Source organism: Alosa sapidissima, chromosome 16 (assembly GCF_018492685.1).
Source record: "Alosa sapidissima isolate fAloSap1 chromosome 16, fAloSap1.pri, whole genome shotgun sequence".
NCBI classification, from domain to species: Eukaryota; Metazoa; Chordata; class Actinopteri; order Clupeiformes; family Clupeidae; genus Alosa; species Alosa sapidissima.
In genome coordinates, this window is record NC_055972.1 from 32,887,673 (window position 1) to 32,910,770 (window position 23,098).

Consider the following 23,098-nt stretch of genomic DNA (forward strand, 5'->3'; position numbering starts at 1 on the left):
ACAACATAGAACATTAATATGTGGTGGCCCGTTTTGATGTTGTGGCGCCCCGCCACAGATTAGTCAACGTATGGGAAACACTGGGTAGTGTACAACACACCCACACGCACAGTGTACACCCATTCAAACACACACACACACACACACACTCAGAGCAGTGAGCACTCTAGGAGCATACATACACAGGAGCAATGGGCAGCCCTTAATCCTCATGCCTGGGGCTCAGTTGGGGGTTAGGTGCCTTGCTCAAGGGCACCTCATCCGTGGATGTGGGAGAGTGCTGTTCAATCACTACCCCCACCTGACCACCTAGCAAGAGAGCAAAAGAGAGCACGTATGGTTTTCTGTTTTAACATAGCTCAGCTAAACGGGGTCATCCCTATGTTCCCTGCTCAGGGTTAGGTTAAGGTTATGCTTAGGGTTTTACAAAAGGGTCCTATGTTCCCCGGTCCCATACAAAGCGGAGAAAATAGGACCCGGGGAACATGGGTACGCTCCCAGCTAAACTATGCATGTGAATTGGGCACTGACTTTGTTCTTGGAGCATAAAATGATCCAACTAACGTGACAATCTGGACTGAAATAAAGGCAGGGAAGGTAACATTTCTCTGTATAAATGACCAAAATGTGTGCTAACAAAACACTATGCAAATCAGATTTATCTACTGAAACGGAAACTCCATGGAGTTTGCTAGGCTACTTATCCCCAACTAAGTACAGAGCTACACTAACACCAGCAACACACAGCAATAAGTAGGCTACACTCATGCGACATGCATAGTTTAACTAAGCTATTAGTAAAACAAAAAAAACATACGTGCGAGGGTATTGGCTGCATATATTCAACGCAGATACATGAATCTATCCTCTAGTTTTTCAAGTGCAAGACTGAAATAAGCATGGCGAGTAGGCTTCATGAAAGTGTAGCAGTTAGCTTACTATGATGGTAGGTGGTAGCGGGGAATTTTTACGAGTATATGGGTCCAGTATCTGCCCGATCCCTGATGCCAGTATCGATATCAGGCCATCACTAAACAATTCAGACATTTTTTAATGACCGAACAAATAATGGAGGTATTAGGCCTACTGCACAGTGTTTAACCAATAGCCTAGTAAAGCAACAGTAGGCCTATGCTTGCCATATGGATGCCCTGACTAGAAATTCTACTTGTGACACCTGGGGCTCATCTCAAACCTCTATCTGCATACGGTCTCTCTCCTCGGTTCTCCAGTTCATGCCCCGGAAATCGTTGAAAGCTTGATGTCATCGAGGATGTCTTATTTATCTAATTGCAACCAGAGTAGGCCGAGGAGGGAGGTGGAAAGCCCGATACGCGAGGAAACAAAAGAGCATTCTTTTCAGACGGAATTGTGCGGTCATTGGTCCAAGCTGCCAAGATAAAAAGTTCCCTCCCACGTCTGTCAACTTTCGGTTTCAAACAAGTTCGTAGGGATTTATTTGCGACAATAAACTAGTAGATAGACCAAGAAAAGACCTTTATTTGTTGTCAATGCTGATGCTGATTTGTTATCAGTCTTCGTGAGCTTAATGTAACAGTTTACACTCACTGGCAGCACTGACAGGATCACCAAGGACAGTGTGAGCGATGTGACCGTGTTGGTCAACGAGTTAAAAGCAGCTAAACAGTTTTAGCAAACAGAACTGTCCCAGTGCAGTGTTTTTAAGGCATCATACTTCCACTGGCAAACCATGGCATTAGCTAAATGTTAGCGCTGTGGCTAGCTAACATAGCTCCTCTCAGTATGATCAGAAAATGAATGGGATGACAGTCGGAAGAGAGAGTTACAGTGCTGTTATCAATATACTCTGTATAACCGCGACAACAATCAAATTAGCCTCCATCACTCAATGCTACAGTTATTTTACCTTTGGACGTAACATTAAGCTGGTGACCAGTGGCTCTAAGATTTAAGTTAGCCTACTGCAGTAAAAACCATGCATGTTGTCCGATAAACGTTCTCGGGTTTATTTAGGCTTCCAGAAGAAATGAGAATTACATTTTACGTGAATCATCCTACCATGAACACACGAATCACTAAAGAAAACTGACACGCAAGCTGCAATTCGTTGCTGTTGTGTAGGCTAGGAAGTGGAACTAAGTCAAGCAGCTGCGTGTCTTGCAGCAAGAATATGCGCCATCTAGTGGACATATTCAGTTTTCCTTTATTTAATTGTAAAATATTTATCACCCATTATAAATGTTGATACTGATAGTGAAAATCATATGTAGGGTAAGCGTACCCATTAAGCCCAGGCACCATTTAAGCCCACTTACAACTTTGAAGTCAATTTAAAAAAATAGGGTACTGTCTTATGCTATTCACTATTTTATCCAATCTAACAATTTCTTAATTACAGGTCAGTTTTTGTTGAGCACCAATCACATTTGTCAATGTTGAGTTAGGCCAGCCTACATCAGTGCAGTCTCAAGGAGGCTCACATAAAGTTGCCTCAAAACTTTGCTGTTTTGGGACCCCTCAGAAAGAATCTCTTTTCCACAATTTTTAGCCACTTATTAACGTTTTTCATGTGACATATTTTAGGTTCTATAGCTTTGTTTACATCCACCTGGTAGGCAAGGGACAAGTTGAACCCATTGAAGGAAGTCATCGTTGTCTGCAGCTGCCTCTCAGTAGGCTACATCTCTGTATTTCAGCAATGTCAACATTTCAGGCATCAATAAAGGTGATGAAACGTTATCCCATTGTTCAATATTAGATAGCCTGTCACAGGAACGTTATTTCGCTAAAATCGCCCTGATTTGGTGCATTGATCTGTATCGATAACATTATGGGAGAACCTGCATATGTAGCCTAACTTTTTTCCTCTGTTCAAAACTCTGTTTACACGAAGACGATAGACTTTCTTAGAAGCTGTGACATTTGGCCAGAAAGGAACGTCTTCCCTCTGAAAGTTGACACAAAATCAAACAATATTTGATCATTCAACATCAACTGAACAGCGACAGGTTTTGGTAGGCATGTAGACTCCGCAGACGTTAAAACGGTAGACTACAGTTATAGCCAGCGTCAGTCAGCATCATGTAACATTAATGGCGTTAGTCTAGGGCTGGGCGATATGGACCAAAAGTTATATCCCGATATATTTAGGTTGAATATCGATATACGATATATATCCCGATATTTTTTCCGCAAAGTTAGAGCTGTAAAATGAAATGTTCAGTCAAATATGAGTACTGTATTTTCCAGACTATAAGTCACACTTTTTTCATAGTTTGGCTGGCCCTGTGACTTATAGTCAGGTGCGACTTATATATGAAAAAATATATAATTGAACATGCTTTATGTTGAAATTTTAATTCATATTAACTGACATGAACCCTACATGAAACATTACTGTCTAGCCGCGAGAGAGCGCTCTCAAATGTGTAAGTTCTGTGCACTTTCTGTCAGAGATTAGTGGTTGCGGTATGCCTGAAACACACGTGCATACCTAAATCCTCAAATTACCGGTATGGCCAGGATTCTGTTTGGGCCTCAGATTCGGACAAATAAAGGCCAGTAATAGTTTTGTTTCAATTTAACGCATAAAAGAGCTCTTCTTAATATTTTATATTGTTGGTTGGTTTAATATTGTTGCCAATGAAACGTCATTGTCTTACACCATGAGTCTCTGACACGTTGCTCTCAATCTACCAGTTGCATGCTGCCCCTGCTTGCCAGAGGCTGAAGCAGTAACCTACAATTAAACACAATTGTTGCTGCCAGGCATCAGCCTACGAATTTTATAAAAAAGTAAATCATGCTTAATTAAAAAAATAACTAAATTTAGGCTGAATAAGGTTTCCATTTCAGCACAACTCACGTTCCATGAATAAATGAAAGTGGATGCCTTATCTCGCAATAAGCGGATGGAAATCCCAACACCCTATCATACATGAAACTTAATAGTGAACCATCAAATACCCCACAGATTTCAGTGGTCATCAGTCCCGATATTTAGCAATATAATCAAACAGTAAGCCATGCCTCAAATAAAGGTGCTGTGCTTTGCACAGCCTAAATAAAAAGACCCCAGCCATAATTTGAAGATTTACGATAGTCTGTCTCCTAAACATTCCTCACCCGTTATCTAGACATGCATGAAAACATTTGAAAACAAAACTCACTGCCATGTAGGCTAATATTTGATTGCTGTTTTGCTACTAATTATCTTTCACGTACTGAATACCACACTAGAAACTGAAAGTAGGCCTACTATGCGGTCCGTGTCTGTATCTGTCTGTTCACGTCCGCAATCGATTATAACGTTCCTCAAATGGAGAACACATCCATGTTCTCTTGCGTATAGGCGGTCATGCTTCTGTGTAAAGCAGGAACCGTCAGGAATGTTGTAAACTTACAAAATTCCTGACGGTTCCTGATCGCTAAACGTTTGTTTTCCTTTCCTGTCGATCGCGGTTGATGTAGAAGCACCTCCCAGGCTATAATTTGACTTCAGTGATGAGAGAGGAAGAGAGAGTAGCAAAGTGGTCCATGCCCGCGTGTGTGTGTCTCTGCATGGTTCAATTGAAGTCAGAGTTGGTCCGTCCAGTCAATAGTCCCACATTCAGGCCGCTCCATTATTAGATTAACGTTATCAGACAGCGCTGTAACGTGTGGGAGTTTCTCTCATTATGATGGAGTTGTGGGACTTGTATTATTATGCTCAATACTTAATAACTTATGCGCAATCCCGCGCTGAAATTTAGGCTATACGCATATTTTTTTCTCTCACTCTCGGAGGTGGCCAGCCGAGCATTTGTTCTGCTGCTAGCTTGTGCCAATATATCGTCCAAAATGCTTGATTGCATTGCATTCTCCACATTTTTAGCTAAATTTTCATGTACCACATCAGCATTTTTGTTCAGTGAATCTTTTGTAAATTGCTTCACAATTAGCGTGGGCACTCGTCAGCAGCCTTCGGGTTGCCTCTTGCCACTATTCACTTTTCCGTCTTCATTAACATTCCCTGTAGAATTCTCAATATTTTTGGACTCTGTGTCCAGTTACATCTGTCTGTTCTTGGATTTTGTGAAATAAATGTCTAAATATCACCTGCTTTCTGCAGCTTTGGTCTGCACGTCCTATTAAAACCGGTATGTGCACGTCTTTTTAAAACGCATCTTTTTCTCTCTCGTGGGCATTTAATCTGCTGCCGGCTTGTCACTCCACATCACCCAAAATGCTTGATTGCATTACATTCTCCACATTTTTAGCTAAATTTTCATGTACCACATCAACATTTTTGTTCAGTGAATCTTTTGTAAATTGCTTTACAATGGCTGCAACATGCTTATGGCACTCCCTACATATAGCGTGGTTTTGTGATCCAAACCATCTCCAAATTATTGAGCTACTACTTTTTCTTTTACTAACCAAGAGACTCCCCTCTGCATGCACATTGTTGCTTTCTCCATGTTTGTTGAAGAGTGCCAGAGTGTCTCTTCCTGCCCCTTCTGTGCATGAAAGAGGAGGGGCGGGGGCACGGGGAGCGGTGCAGAGAGCTCCGGTCAGCGGCTTGTGTGGAGCAAGGATCACGGCACAAATTTGAACTATATCGATATATGCGATATGGTCTAATTCCGTATCGCATTTTAAAATGTATCGATATATCTTTTATATCGATATATCGCCCAGCCCTACGTTAGTCATGAATCCTGTAACATATTTAACAGCGATGGCTTATTCGAAGACTATCTGCATGGATATATAACCACCCAGAAAAACTCAGTATGTGAGTGATAAAGTAATTAATTGTATGAGACTTTTTATTAGTTATCCATTGCTATATTAGGCTGTTATGCTAGCTCAGCCTTTAAATATGCTGTTATTTTGGTCATGTGGACTTGATTAAACGGGTAAAGATAAGTCATAAACTGCTATTACATGACTGAAGCAGTAGCCTAGGTTCAACAGTGGTGTTTGAGGTTGCTGTGTTAAGTTGTTGTGTGTGATCGCTAGGGTTGCAAAATTCCGTGAATTTTCAAAATTGGAAACTTTCCATGGGAATTAATGGGAATAAACTGGGAATTTTTAATATGGCAAGTTAGTCTATGGGAACTTAAATGTAGTGGACAAAACCCCATCTTGCAGTCTAATATTAGTTAAAACAACCTGATTTAATGCAATTTCAGTCGAATTTCTACCCTGCACATATGTCAATCACATGCACACAGCAATCGGCATAGGCTGATGGACATAAAGGAAACCTATGGTGCGTTTATATGCATGGGGGAAAAATGTTCCAACCAATCAGATTTTGTTGTTGAGTGGTGTGGTGTATCTTGGACAGTTCAGTGTTGCTAGTTTAGCACACTAGTAAACCATAGGCAGAGAATGGGATTCCCGCTAGCATGCTAGCTAGCTTTGTATGCTAAGCTAAGCGAAAATATGAACATACAAATCATATTGCTTATTACAAAACAAAATGTTAATGTTTGTATATGAAACGGTTTGTATGAATTACCCAAAATTCCCAGTTAATTCCCGTAAATTCCCATTAATTCCCATAATTTCCTTTAATTCCATGAAAGTTTCCAATTTGGAATATTTCTAAAATTCCCCAGCTTAACTTCCCATGGTAAGTTTCCGGAAATTTACCGGAAATGTTCCGCCCCTTTGCAACCCCAGTGATCGCTAAACAATTCATAGGATCAAATCAGTTTAATTTTACATACGGGAGTTAGCCTAACTGACCTGTAGGCTATAGCACATAATTCTGTTTTCATTTATTAGCATTTGTTGTGATTTATATAATCAAATGATACTCATGATAACTTGAAATAGAAGGACAGGAGATAGTTGATTGATGTCCACAAGCACGAGACAAAATTATTTCGGTAAAAATATTCTTGTCATGTTTAAAATGCTGCACTTTTTCCCTTCATAGCCTATCTCTTGCAATTCATTTTTGGATGACTGTAGATAGTTGTATTTTAGCCTACGTCTTCGTAGACAGTAGCCTAGGCTACACCATTAGGCCATCTTCAGAATAAAAGACTTCACAGCTGCTAACGATCATCCTCCACAACCATGATGATAGGTAGGCTAAATGGTCGTTCGTCGCCTTTTTGCTTCTTATTGTAAAACCAACTACACAAGTGGTCGGCATCCCGGTCAAAATTTCAATTTTGAAGCTATTTGTAACTGTGTAGCCTATGCAACCTGACTGTTGTAGGCTTGCCTACCACTCTCCAGTGCCTTGCCTATCATTCTTGCCTACCACTCTAGTTGTAAACAAACGGTGACATAACATTAGAACGGAGGTGCAAAACCTTGATAGACCCTTTCAAGAGTTCCATTATCAGCACCATAGTTGGCCCCACAAGACTTTCCATATGCTATCTTAATGCAGAGGAAGTAGATTGGGAAGCATTGTTTTTGTTTTTGTCAAAAGGGTCTATAGGGCCCTATGATTTCCGCGATGTGGAGAACGTGGACAGAATCACGGAATCTACACATGAAAACGGAATTCTCTTATGAACACGGAATTGCACGGAATTTGCAGATATTCTGTTGACACATTAAATAAACAGGCATTTTTTCTAGTTGCTTCACTTTTATTTCAGTTAAAACAAAAAGCATATAAGAAGGTTTCTACCTAAACCGTCACTGAAAGATGTTAGTTAAACGCGTTCCGTAGCCTTGTAATTATATCTCGAATATTCATGTACGTGGAGTTTGTTGATTGGTGTGTGACAAAGAAAATAAGCGATCCCGACAACGGTGGCACTAAACTGCTTGATTGCTAGATAACGGGGCTAAACAATACCCCAATGACTACAATGAGTCTGAAAACAACTAGTTTGCAACACATAATTGACCTGACTCGCAAATACACATGTATAGCGACCATAGAAATCAAAAGGGCAACTTAAGAACAAAGCTAAATCCACTGCGGGCAAATCCCTCCAGCCAAGACAATGACAAAATCAGTAGATGCAAGATGTGAGTTTGTGGAAGATTGTTGACATGTGACACGAATGTCAGCAACCTCAAGCAGACGCGCAGACCCACCATTCAAAAGTGGCAACACCAAGCGCCTTACCATCATGTAGCCACCCTTCAGTGGAGATGTGTGCTAACGATGGTAGGCTAAATGCTCTAGAAAGCAACACATATCAAGAATCTACAAAAAAGTAGGCTACTTGTAAGTAGTGGGACATTTTGAGTTACAAAGCGCCCTTTTATTGAGATCTAAACTTATGAAGAAGTTATGTAAGCCCTAGGCCCTAACTGTTGTTTTTGCATAGATATTCGTTGAATGTTTGGCTAAATGTTGGAGAATTTTGAATGATTGGCTTTGCTGAATATTTAAAAAGATAAATTGTGTCTTTTTATAAGTCAAGACGAGTAAAAAAAAAATCCAAAACAAGTAAAATTAAATCCGAAAAAACGGAATTTGAAAAAATATAAAATGGAATTTGGAAAATAATAAAACGGATTTCTTAGGCCCCTACACTTACTTGATAAGTACATTCATATTATAAATGTAAATTGAGAGATTAATGATTTTGAATTTTGTGTGTTATCAAGTACCGTAGTTCTCTCTCTCGCTCTCTCTCACTCTCACTCTCACTCTCACTCTCTCACACACACACACACACACACATCTCAGCTCTCTGCTGTAAACTTGTGCAAAGTAGCGTGCCGCTATTACTCTTCTTGCTGACTATCAGATATGTTTCGATGGTGTAACCTGTCCTGGTAGGCTAACGACTGCAACTTAGAGATGGAGACTGAGAAGGAGAGAAGAACAGAAGGGGGGAATCCCACTTTAGCCTACCGCCCACACACCCGACCCGTGATTTTACCTGGAAGTCTCACCCGCAATCTGGGTTGATTTGAGTCTTTTCCTTCAAATTGTAATTAAAATGGGTGATTTTCATTTCTTTATTCAGTATGCAGATAAAGAAGAAGTGGTTTTGTGGATGAATACAGTGGGGCCATATCATAACAGACAGGAGACGTACAAGTACTTCTCCCTTCCTTTCTGTGCGGGCAACAAAAAGACCATCAGTCACTACCATGAAACCCTTGGGGAGGCATTACAAGGCGTGGAGCTGGAGTTCAGTGGTCTAGACATCAAATTCAAAGGTATTTTTACATTTCTGTTCATTAATTGGATATAAACACTTCCTTCATTTGAAACACATGTCTTAAAGTGAATAAATAGCCTATAGAACAATCAACATTTATTCTTCTGTAATTGCTTATAATATTATCTGTCAAAAGTTAATCCATTGAGCCTAGTGCCATATTTATCATATACTTGGTTTGAAATAATAAAAAACATGTCCTATATGGGGTAGGAGCAAAGGGAAGGAACAAAGGGATACAATCCCATATCATCTTAAAGAGAGTTTCCAATCTTCAGGTAAAAATGTGTAACAGCAGGTCTGGACTTAAGCACTGGAAGCTAGTTTTTTTTAGCGATTTAACTTTGAATGTGGGCAGCTCAGTACAGGTAGCCAGTGGTGCTCGGTGAGCAGCAGGGTAACATATGCCCTTTTGGGTTAAAGCTCAGCTGAAGGTGATGTGCCTTCACCCATTCTGAGAAACATTTGCAAATCCATGCAGAGACCAAGGGGTCATTGGGTGGAAATGACAGAGCTGTGTGTCATCTGGACAGTGATATGAGAAGCCGTAAGAGCGGAAAATCTGATAATCATTTTTGTGCAACTTTAGTTTTTAATTAGTTTTAGAATTCCTAGGTTAGGCATTGTGGTTGCTATGATAATTAAAGTATGCTGGTTGCTAGAGTAATCATGTTGGTTGCTATGGCGGTTGCTAGGTTGACATTATGGTAATGGTTGTGGTGGTGTTCATGGCATTTATGGTTGTTTGTTTATTCTAAATAAAGTAGGTACTATGCTGGTTGCTATAATAATTTTGTTGGTTGCTATGGCAGTTACTAGGTAGTAATTTAAGTGTCGCTATCCTAGTTGCTAGGGTAATCATGTTGGTTATTATAGCGGTTGCTAGGTTGACATTATGGTAGTGGTTGGTAAGGTGTTGCTAGGGTAATTAAGATGGTTGCTAGGGTTCTTTTAAAAAAACATAACATAAACTGCTCCACTTTTATTTCATGACCGCTTTGCATTTTAAACATGTAGCCTACCTTTTTTTGTCATCAGATGAAGTCATGCAGACAACATACTGTGAAATTGAGCTGGACAAAGCCAAACGGGATGCTTTTGTCTATGCCATTAAGAATCACTACTGGTATCAAATGTATATTGATGACCTTCCTATTTGGGGTGAGTATTTTTTTTTTCTTTGTTTTTTTTATGCCATGCCATCCCACATTTTAAGTCGAGTGAAGAGTAGCTTAATTGAATGGCTTTATATGGTCAAATGTGTGGTACTTACTGATCTGTTGTATCTGTTTGGTTTGCTTTATTACATGGTATTATTGCACAGTTAGACCACACTTACAGATAATATTCTTGGGGTGTGCATTTTTTTACTGCTTTTTCTTTTTAATTTATGTACCCCAATTTAAGTACACCCAATGATACACCCCGTTAAACAATGTTAATTTACTTTGGCTGTGTTGTCGCATTTAGTTTCTTTGTATAGGCTTGCTCTCTCCCACCTTATGGATCATTCCGTGTCAAATCCAGGAAAATGAAAATGTCACACCGTCTCAGATTTTGCGCAAGATTTGTGTTGTTTAGGTTCCCAAACGAAGACCTATAAAATATTTGTTTTCATACTTTACTTAAAAAAATGAAATAAATAATTTTACACTAACAAATGCCTGATCATGAAGACTTATACTACCTGCTTTTTGCACTTTTTTAAAATCTAGGGGCTGCTAAAAAATCAGTGAGCAAACTGTACAAACTTTGAATGATTTGGTGATATTGAGAACATAACATGTTTGTCTTCCATTCTGTAAAGTTTGGGCTGACTATGGATAATCATTTTCATGAAATTATTGTCCAAACATTGCTTCCCAGATTGTAAAACAGAAGTTGTATCAAGGACTGAAATAGAAAAAACTGATATAGACAAGGTTTGAACAAAACATGAGACGGTGCAGCAATGACCTTATCTGATTTGGCACAGAATGACCCTGACTCCTTTCACACCATGTTCATTAAAGGAGAAATCCTGCCGATTTTTACCTGAATCTTGGTTGATAGAAGTCACCGAGTACTGTCGATAAGGGAAAAAAACGACAAAAATCGGTGCTAGCAAACTGGAGTAGCTGCAGCTAATGGCCAGAGCTCCCAGTTAGCTACAATGGCAGTTTTGGGGGCATGTTTTAAAGAGTTCCTTTTTTTTGACACAAAATGCAATTTAAAATTTCTGTGCAACGTGAAACTGTGCAACAGGGCCCTTACGTGACCACAAGATGCGTTTTCATCTCATAAATTGTGAAGAAACCGTTTAAAGAGGTAGGTCACAGTACAAACTTTGAATTTAAATGGTTTCTTCGCAATGTATGAGTTGAAAATGCATCTTGTCACGTAAGGGCTCTGTTCATGTTGCACAGAAATTTTAATTGCATTTTATGTCTATTAAGAGGCACGACAGCACTCTTTAGAACATGGCCCCAAAACTGGTATTATAGCTAACTGGGAGCTCTGGCCATTAGCTGCAGCAACTCCATTTTGCTACCACCAGTGTTGGTGGTTTTTTTCCTTATCGACAGTACTCTGACATCTCGCGATCAAGATTCAGGTAAAAATCGGCTGATTTCTCCTTTAAGCTAAACAATATTACCAAACCTTCAGTAGATGTACTTTGTTTAAGCAGGTATTGTTGGAGAAGCTGATGAGAATGGAGAAGATCATTACCTCTGGACTTATAAGAAACTGGAAATTGGATTCAATGGTGACAGGATTGTTGATGTCAACTTGACCAGTGAGGGGAAAGTTAAGCTGGTGCCTAACACAAGGATTGCTATGTCATACTCTGTGAGTAAATACCAGTGTCCATGATAACATGTACTCAGTTGAGAACATATCAAAAGGTTGCTGGACCTAAATGTCCAATTAGATTAGATTCAACTTTATTGTCATTGTGCAGAGTACAAGTACAAAGCCAACGAAATGCAGTTTGCATCTAACCAGAAGTACAAAAAAGCAGAAAAGTGCAATGTGATAAACAAAGTATAGATAGGTGGTGCATAGGCAGAACAAGAAATATAGTGCAGTGTAGACAGTAGTATACAGTTGGTTTACTGAAGGTGGTTTAGAGTAATATAAATTAGATATAAATATGTGCAGTGTATTAGCAGTTACTTTGAGATATGAACAATGTATGAACAATGATTGAACAACATTTACAGATATGTGCAATGTAGTAGCAGTAACAATATAGTAGTAGTAAGAATAATATAGATGCAGTGTATTAACATAATATATTATGAGGAAAAACAGAATAAATATGGATATTCAGTATGAACCATATAGACAGGTATGTACAGCTATGTGCAGTGTGGTAACAGTACCATTGTAGTGCACATACAGTAGCATTATAAAAGTATTAAGAATACGTGCAGGATGGATAGTATGAAGAGCAGTAGAATAAGGAATTCGGGGGGGGGGGGGGGGGCTGGGGATGTCCGCCTCCTTGTTGTCCCTGTCAAGGTTAAGGATGTTTTTGAACAGTAGATGGCATGTTGAGCCATTTTTAAACCTATAAAAAGGCAATTTGAATTAAACATGTACATTTGTAAGTATTTGCCAATGTTGATGTTTCATCACACTACAATGTCTTAATTTACTGCTCAAAACCCATTTGTATGTGCAATGCCTCGCTAACGCTGTCACTGCTTTTGCTCTAGGTAAAATGGAAGAAGTCTGATGTCAAATTTGAGGACCGATTCGATAAATACCTTGACCCATCCTTTTTTCAACATAGAGTAAGTGAATTATTTTACATTCCTGGGAACACCATTCATATCCTTAAAATATACTATGTAATGGTGTTGTCTGAGTACTTTTGTGCATTCTAGTCTTAGTGTTTTTTTATTTTATTATTTTTAAGCCCCTGGGGCCGGTTGCACCAACAGGGCTCACGCCTGGTTTTAATCAACGCCGGTCTTAACTCCGTGTTCTAAGCCCAACCTGATAGATAAACCAGTTGCAAGCGCACACTCTGAGGACATGAACACGAGATCTGAGATCTATGTGAAAAATCGTTGGATTTCTCCTTTAGTGCTACCATCACAGTGGTGTGATCAGAATTAGGATTCAATATGAAATTGAATTTTTTTTATATTTCTGAAATATTGCTGAATATGCGGTCTTCTAAGGCTGACTGAGTTCAACAGGTAGCTGAAGTTAATGTTAAAGTTGACAGGTATTTAGCAGGTGCTTTTATCCAAAGCGACAGAGACTCACAATGGCGGGTTTGGGAATGGAATATTGTCATCTGTTGTCAGACGGTAACGTTACCACTGTTGATGCACCTGTCCTCTTTGACTATTAGAAAATCTGGTTGGATTGAAAGGAAGAATACTAGTAAATGACAAATCTTAATTAGAGTAATTCATTATTTGTTTATAGTCATAAGTGTACTTAAATGATAATTAGCTGAGTGGGCTTACTTGCATGATGCATTCTCATGTCTTTCCAAGGAGCCTGGAATCACCTATACCATATTCGGGTCTACATGCCCATGGGTTCGAGTCTGATCTGTGTCATTTCCTGATCCCACCCCATCTCTCTCCCACTTTCTTCACTGTCCTATCAGATTTAATGCGGAAAAAAAGCTAAACAATATTTTAAAAAGATAGTAAATAAATGATATCAATATTTGGCACCAGTGTGTCGATAATAAGGGTGTCACGATTTCGTTCTTGAAAAGTTGAAAATTGATCGAAGATGCATCTCAAGCTCGAATTTCGACGTCAAAGGTAGAATCAGAGATTTTCTAAGGAGGAGACACAACACTCACAAACTAACTCTATGCATTTCTATGGAGGATTTTTTAACCCCAATATGGCAGTTGTCTACACGTATCCCGCCCCTTCCGCGGCAAAAAAGTGGCACAATTTATTCAAATGTCAAATCATGTGGTGTGTTGTAAATACATCGTGCCAATCATGCTGTGATCTCGTGTGTCGTGAAGCCTTAGGCATGCACATTTCTGCAGAAATAGATGCCCGATAAGTGCCCAAAAAGCGTTACAATATGGCCACCGAGTGGAGGGACTTGCCTAAAAAAGAACTTTGGTAGAATCGACAATGTAGCCACACCCCAAATATCAAGTCCAGCATGCATGCCAAGAGGCAAAAACACACACACACACACACACAGTGGCGCGTCAACATTATTTCCTCTAACTAGAAGCAGCAGCCAGTTAAAAAAACAAAAACAAATGGAACTCAAAGCCTCTCCTGCTACTCTGAAATCACGGTATAGAAGTATTTTGTAGTTCATTGACGTTAGTTAACACTAACTTACTCGACTTACTCAATAAGTTTTAGTTACAGTCCAAAATTACTTTGATGCATAAAATCCACATTGATAAGTGCAGCATTCTATGAACACTCACCTTTTGTCTCTTTGGAGTGTACTGAAACAATCAAATTATGTTGTTTCACTTCACGTCTATGTTTAATGTGTTCTATGTATAAAAGTCCCCCAAAACAGAACTGGAAATAAGGCAAATAAGTGAACAACATAAGAAATGCATTAATAGTAGTAATAATAATAACATTAATAATAATAAAAAATTGAAAATGAAATCAAATTGAGGATTTGGATAATCGTGACGCCCCTAATCGATAACGAAACATGTTATACAATAATTGCTTTATCTATATTTTGTTCCACCCTTACTAATCTCCAGTGTATCTGTTTGTTTTGTAATAGATTCACTGGTTTTCAATATTCAACTCCTTCATGATGGTAATTTTCCTGGTTGGTTTGGTGTCTATGATTTTGATGAGGACGCTAAGGAAAGACTATGCAAGATACAGTAAAGAAGAAGAGATGGATGACATGGTAAGCCATTTTTCACCCTCTTGGGAACCTGGGCTCTCATTTATACAATTCACAAAAAGGTAGCATAAACTGGAGTGAAATATGTATGTATTTCTCACTGCAAGCGTCAGTGTTCTGTATAGGGATCGACCAATTATCGGCGTGGCCGATTATTAGGGCCGATATTTAGCATTTTTATAATAATTGGTATCGGTCATTTTTTCCACCGATAAGCCGATATTGAAATGGATAAAGAATGAAACGCGCTACTTTGTCTGTAAAGCGTCTCTCACTCCCTGCATTTGCTACTCTGTGGTCAAGAGCATTGTCCCGCCCACTACACCGTCTGATTTGTTAGTTAGCACGAATGCAGCCAATCAGGATCGAAGACTGAACACAGACAAAGTTTAGGATTCTCACTGAGGCAGACTGTAGACTGGGCTTCAGCTGTACGGAGCTATTTTTCGAAGGTAAGGAAGGTAGCCTACATTGGTGAAGTTGCAATGAATCACAATCATCTACACTGAAGTTACAAAAACACCACTTTGTAAGCTATTGTCTCTTTGATCCGGATCAATAAGTAAAGCACCCACTTCCTTCATTTAGCGAATTTCCGATTGATGCACGTTACTGATGCTGTTTACTAGTTAGCCTACAAACTCGGGTGCTGCATGTCGGGAGTTCTCTGCCTCCGCCTCGTTCGTTAATTGTGAATAACGGGACACCACGGCGGACATAGTACAGACAAGTCCTAAATTTTGCGATAGCGAACGTCAAAAAGTCTAATTGCTACTTTTTGAAACGGACTGTCAGAAAAGACAACATGCACCCAGGGCCAACCGTAATTTAATCCGACCTGAACAATCGCGTCCTGACCTTTAGGCTCTCAAAAGTGTAGCTTGTAGCCTACACATGGACACATTGCATACTTAAATAGCCTAAGAACTATTTTAAAACTGTTTTGTTAAACTATTCAACCGTAACACTTGCCATCACGCATGCACCTCTTCCTCTTCCTCTCCCTCTCTCGTGCACTCACACACGATGGCAAATCATCCTCTTTGTGACAGGTCCCTTAACAAGCACATAGCCCATTGTGTAGGCCTAGTCTATGAAAATAATTGCTATCACTTAGCTCTTGGATTAACATGATATACAGGATTTACACTTGCAAGTGATGCAAGGTGATAGACAATTGTGTATCAAAAGAAGAAAGAAAAGTTTGCATAATTAAATGCTTTTGAATTAATTTTTTGCAACATATCACCTTTACTACCTACCCCCCTTTTTGACAACTCTCATATCGGTTTTACATATCGGTTATCGGCCTCCTGTTTTGGTAATAATTGATATCGGTATCGGCCCTGAAAAAAACACATCGGTCGATCCCTAGTTCTGTATATCTAGCCAGCAAATACATAGCACCTCAAACTCAACTACCATCAAGCCAAGTATTCTGGTAATGCATTATGGGTAATGTAGTTGTAATACTGAACTCATTTCCTCATCAAAATGATCAATCTGTAACAAATTCCATCTAATTGCTTTCAATTTCATCACTTTTCAGGAGGAATGAAACATTGTTTCAATGAGCTGTAAGGGTATCTAGAAAATTGTCCACATATGAATTAGAGGTCGACCGATATAGTTTTTTTCTATGGCACTTTTTTTCTAACACTAATTAGATTAAACTTCATTGTCATTGTGCAGAGTACAAGTACAGAGACAACAAAATGCAGTTTGTGTCTAACCAGAAGTACAAAAAGGCAGAAAGGTGCAATGTGACACAGTATCCAGACAGGTGGTGCAGTATAAGACATATAGTCAGGGCTCGAAATTAGGACCCGCTAAGCATCAATGGTGAGTATATTTTTGTATTGGCGGCTGAATTATGGCAGGTACTGCGACACTTTTATTTGCAGGATAAGACATATAGTCAGGGCAAAAAATACTCACCATTTTTTTTTTATTTAGCGACGATTTCTGCGCTCCAAATCTGGCACGAACTAATCTGACCTGAGTTTGCACTTTAGCCTGTGTGTGCACTCATGACGATTCACAACTTTTTACGGCAATGAACAAAGTAAAGGCAAAAACATGTTTCTTTGTCGAACAAATTGGGGTGCAATGTGAGCCTTGAATTGGATACCATGCAGGGATTTGCTAGGATCTCAAAACCGGATTATGAATATGCTTTGCCATAGAGAAACACTCGAAAATGTGGGGTAGGTGGAGCTATATGAAGTTATTATTTTGCGCACCAGATCTATCCGATCATTAGCCTGGCGGGCAATCCTATATCATTGAAATGTATAGTCTGGAATCGAACCATTTACCTCGCTTAATCCAAGGGGCGGGCAGAGAATTGTCTTTCAAACTGCCTAGGCATGCAATAGGCCAGCGCTACGACCATATCCGTATCCGGTCGGCAAAACGGCAAATACATCCTTCTTCGAAAGGAATTACTTAAGTGCATTGTGTTGCTCAACTTTCAAAGAAAAGCACAAGTCCAACTCCTCCAAAGTTGACGCCAACGCTGATTCAAACAACCGCTCTTCGTTAGCCATAGCCACCTTCCTTGTTGTTCACCGTCACAGGACTGTCGTTATCCTGTTAAGCCCGCCTTAAGACTCTCTAACAAAATAGAGCGCTGTGATTGGATGAAGTCCATGGCGTCAGCCAATAGAAATCCCTATGGTTTGATACTAGACGTACAGGCTGAGCAAATTCATTTAGGGTGCGTCTAGATTTCTAGGCTATCCGATCATGGCTTCGCGAGTAATTCAAACGAGAGTAATGGGTGCGCACTGCTAGGTTGAGCTAAAATAAGTTATTCTTTGGCTATCTCTTTGGCTATCACTTTGTCTGTTTTTATGATTTGATCCCATTGACTCAGAAAGATGTGCTTGGTATCAATGGATAGCTCTGTGTCTCTTTCATCTGACATGCGTGACATCTATGCAATCATGAGTTTGCGAGTGATTCAAACGAGAGTAATGGGTGCACAGATGAATGCAGAGCATTATAGATTGTAAATATGATGCAATTTGATTTAATTTCAGGATTTTTTTTTTTTAAGTTTGCATACTTGATCATACCGACAAGTCTCGTTGGAAAGCCCCACTTCTGCTCTGTCACGCAATAAAGGTCTCGCTGCGACGAACAGTTCCGGAGCAATTTAGCAGAAAAGAATGGATGTGTGTCTTTGACATATAAAGTTATATAGTTGACATATCATATTGACTTTATTCTCGACATCTCATCTTGACATATTCATCAGAACTAGTTTGGAGAGCGACCGCTCCAAAGGGTAGGCTACAACCAGGGCGATTGAAAAGGAGGACGAACGAAACATCCCAGTTTTCTTTGAGTGCAATAACGATAGACAGACATCATTTAGACAAAATATAGAACATATGAACCTCCGTTGCTCAGCCAAATACTTTCCTGTTGCGTCCTTTTATCACGGGAGTTACAGTCGATAAATTCGATCGTGAAAAGTAAACTTCAATATAGCCGCAAGTGGTAATGGCGGGCCCGAGCACCTGCGGGCCGCAACCCGTGACATTTCAGAATCCAACAAAGCACCGACGTGGTGCATTTGTAAAATGTACATATTTGATGTGTGTGCTATTTGTTTTTGCATGTTATTTTCTGGCACATTTACTTGCTTGGCCAGGTGAGGGCGCAATGCAAGGCAGGCCCATTGTGTGTCATCATAATCATAATATAAATTAACCTGAGATTTCAGATTATTCATTTGAAGCAAATAACATTTCTGATACACTTTTTGGCCAGATGGTGGCGCTATATTAGGCATTTGAATTACACATGTGAATATCATCACAATAATGATATCCAATATTTTGCAAAGTTTCAGATCAACCAATATAGGCATTACCAATTTCTGGCACATTTTCCTGCTTGGCCAGGTGGTGGCGCTATGCCAGGCAGGCCCATAGGGTCTCTGGATATCATCATAATTATAATATCTATTAACCTGAGAAGTTTCAGACCAAAGCATAGAGCATTTCTGGCATATTTCCTGTTTGGCCAGATGGTGGCGCTATGCTAGGCATGTGAATTATATGTGTGAATATCATCACAATAATGATATCCAATATTTTATAAAGTTTCAGATCAATCACTTAAGGCATTGTCCATTTCTGGCACATTTCCTACTTGGCCAGGGGGTGGCGCTATGCCAGGCAGGCCCATTAGGTGTCATATTACAACATATCAAAAATCCCTTCACAATTTAACATCAGCGACATCTTGGCATAATATTTGCCAAATTTCAAATGAATCTGACAAACCGTCTAGGAGGAGTATGTTCAAATTGATCATATGACCTCAGTATAATTGTCATTCTTTCTGTTGCCAGTTGGCGCTATGCCAAACATGCATTATGGGCATGTGAATATTATCATTAACATGGTCTTCAATGACCTGTGAAATTTAAAACATTTCAAGCCATGCATGGTGATTTATGACACATTTATTGTTTATGTGGAAGGGTATTAAAATTAATAATTTCGCCATTTCGTCAAATTACAACATATAAAAAAAAGCTTCACAATTTATAATCAGGAACGGCGTCATGTATACCAACTTTGACATGAATCGGATCAACCGTCTAGGAGGAGTACGTTAAAATTGATCATGTCCACAATGCACAAAATTTCAATTACCTCACTTCCTGTGGGCGTGGCTAATGGCATGTTAATACAAAAGTTGTTTGTTTTTGGGAGTTACATACACCCACCAAATTTGGTGTGTGTATCTAAAACTATATGCCAACCACAAATCACAGTGACATAAGGGGGCACTATGGAGTTCCTGGGCAACGCCCGGTGCCAAGCTTTTATCCCTGTCTCTTCACTGCATCACTTGATGTGTGTGCCAAATTTCATGCGTTTTCATTCATGGGAAGCACCTCTTTTGGCATCATGATTCATCACATATTTCATCACATATTAGTCTGCACAAAATCCCAATACCTCACTTCCTGTTGGGCGTGGCTAATGCATTGTACATACGAAAGTCGTTCATCTTGGAGAGATACAGACACCTACCAAATTTGGTGTGTGTAGCTGAAAGTATATGCCCACCACGGGATCAGTCATATAAGGGGGCGCTAGAGAGTCTCTGGGCCATAGCCAGGGCCAAGCTTTTTTACCTAGCTGCTTTGTGTGACACCTGATGTGTGTGCCAAATTTCAAGACTTTTCGATTATGTTAACCACCTCAAAATATTTGCCAACCACGGGATCAGTCACCTAAGGGGGCGCTAGAGAGTCTCTGGGCCATAGCCAGGGCCAAGCTCTTGTACCTAACTGCGATGCGTGACACCTGACGTGTGTGCCAAATTTCAAGAGTTTTCGACCATGTTAACCACCTCAAAAACAGGAAAGCAAAAAAGTGGAATAATAATAATCCTTACAAAAACAATAGGGCCTTGCGCCCTTCGGTGCTCGGGCCCTAATAATAGAGGGAGAGCAGATAGCTAACAAATGTTCAGAAAAAGTCCTGTTGGCAGATTTGAGGAAAAGTCAGTAAAGGGTCTATATCTCACAATTTGAGGGTGCTGAATTCAAATATTTTGTTTACCAAGCTCAATTTTGAGTTTTAAGCTTGCTAATTAGCCTAATTCACATACTTTTTGGTTTTGCCATCAGATATCATAGGAATTGCAAAAAATAAGGCATTAATATACTCTTTATGTATCAGATATGTTGTAGGATAGGACAGGAATTACCCCAATGACCCTCAAGTAGCAAATGAAAATGAGCTAAAATATGAATTGAAATAATAGCTAAAATTCAGTATGACGTTTTGAAACAAAATAGATTCCTTGATAATAAATTGATAGAATAGTAGGTGACTGCTCATTTTTCAGTAGAAAGTCCTTTGTCATAAACTCTTATGAACAGTCTGTAGGGCAAGGACAGTCAGTCTTTACAGAGGATTTACACTGTAATTTTTTTTTTACTGTAAAGGCGACTGTGCTTCCCTAGTTAAAACATCTCACTGGTGCTCTTTCCTATCATTCAAATTCCAGCTAGTGCTGGGCGGTATGACCAAAAATGTATATCCCGGTATTTTTCAAAATTCTTACGGTTTCACGGTATATGACGGTATTTTTTTTTTTCATGCATAATCAGATGTTCACAGCATTTTCTACAGGTTGAGAGAGGAATTGCTGCAGTACATTGACTAAGGCTGGTCTATTTTACTGTCATGATGTAGAATAACTCCACACTAGTGGTAGGCTAATGCAGTTTTGCATGGCCCCAGAAAATGATGCTGTTTACAAAGAGCCACTCCTGATTCTAATGAAGAATCTAATCAGAATGCAAAGACAATTGCTGTCAAAATACAGAACTTTTACTGTGCAAATTTCACAAACATCTTGTATAAAAACCAATACAAAAAGTAGTGCAACTTGCAATAATTATACTTTTTTGAAAATTATACAATTTAAAATAAAACCTCTCTGCTAATATGCTTACTCTGTCAAATAGGCCTATCAGAAACATGCCTTAATGTTACTGTGTGGTTTACATGACGTTAGTGGTAGGCTAATGTTAACTTGATGTGGATGTCTTGTTAGCCTGCCATGAGCTTCGGTTCGGTTAGCTAGGCAAAACATTAACAAAAAAGTTTGTTTTGGTGCACTGATGACCGTCAGGATCATTTCTAACTAGCCAGCTAGTATTGCTCAGTGCATGTCTATAATATGCTTTACTTGCTACCTGGATAATTTCAGCGAATATTCTTAAGGTGAGATGAATGATAAGAACATTAAACTGTGTTCGGTGGGTTGCTAACTAACGTTGCTATCACCTACTAGCCAGCTAGTTACAGCTGTTGAACAATCTCAATAGAATTTTCGTGACGGTAAATCCCGTTCAATGCAGTATCCCTTAATGTTTTTCCTTAACTGAAGAAACAATTTAAGGTATTCTGTGCAACACCCTTAAATAAACCCCCTACCTAAGGAGAAATTAAGAGTCATTCTTCAGGGGAAAAACTTAAGGTGTTTTGTGTTTACCCTCACTATGCCTCGCAGTGGCACCATGCGTGCGTGTGAAAAAAGTCCCATCTGAAAAACTGTCGCGCGGCGCAGCGTTCCAAACGCTGTGTAATAAAATATGGCGGTATATTAAAAAAATCATATCATAACGAAAATATACACCGGTATACGGTGTGAACCGGTATACCGCCCAGCACTAATTCCAGCCATGCAGAAAAATGGAAGAGTGTGCATGTTTGAAGACTGCTATGGAGATTGCATTATTTGCAAAAAAATATCCTTTATAGTGCAACCAAAAGAAACATTCTCCAGTGCATCATCACTGCATATGATGCTGAAAGGGAAGTGGACCTAGGACAAATCCTCAGCTATGAACTGATTAATGTCCCTGTACTGTAGCTATTGCAGATAGCGATGGTTATTTGTGAAGTGGAAATAAGTCTATCCTCACTGAAGCGCTGTCTAGCAATGTGGAATGTCCAGTAGAGATCACTGCAAAAATTGCTCATTCAACACTGGTAATAAATGCTCAAGATCTAGCTATGTCTTTAGGACACCCATCTGACTGCAGCACATGTGTATGCACATCTGTATGCAGGAAAGTTTGTATTGTTATTTGTTATGTGGTAGCAAATGATGTTGACTATCAAATAAATAGACCTAATGTAGAAATGCACACAGCTATTGCAACAGATAATGGTGTAGGCCTATCTGATTAAGACCTGAGTGGTTGAAACATACTTATTAATACACTGGGAGCAAAGACTATCTTCAATTATTTCCCTTTGCAACTGTCAAAGAAATCCCAGAAACACGGGAAGGCCTAGGGTAGCCTACATCAGATGGCTATAAGATTAGGCTCTTCTGCATAGCATTAAGTGATTTGCATGCAGTAATTTGAACACTGACCTTGATCTAGCCTACTTTAAAACCCAGAATTTAACCAAAGTGCACCAAATTCAACACAAATGACTCAATACACTTGGAGGAGGCCTGCATCCTTTCTTTTCCAGATATTTTGGATTTGGATATCGTTTCAGTATCGAGTATCAAGATATTTATGGCAGCTATTGTATCGAAGTCATCATTTTGGT

General features: G+C 39.4%; 1 protein-coding gene across 1 annotated transcript in view; it reads left to right on the plus strand.

The window, feature by feature from the left end:
- tm9sf3 (transmembrane 9 superfamily member 3) overlaps positions 1–23,098 on the plus strand; it is a 58,927-nt gene that overhangs the window by 12,337 nt on the left and 23,492 nt on the right. Inside the window, exons 2-6 of the mRNA XM_042066043.1 lie at positions 8,925–9,120; positions 10,161–10,283; positions 11,791–11,951; positions 12,824–12,901; positions 14,859–14,990. Coding sequence (XP_041921977.1) covers positions 8,925–9,120; positions 10,161–10,283; positions 11,791–11,951; positions 12,824–12,901; positions 14,859–14,990 — 690 coding nt within the window. The remainder of the gene's footprint in view (positions 1–8,924; positions 9,121–10,160; positions 10,284–11,790; positions 11,952–12,823; positions 12,902–14,858; positions 14,991–23,098) is intronic.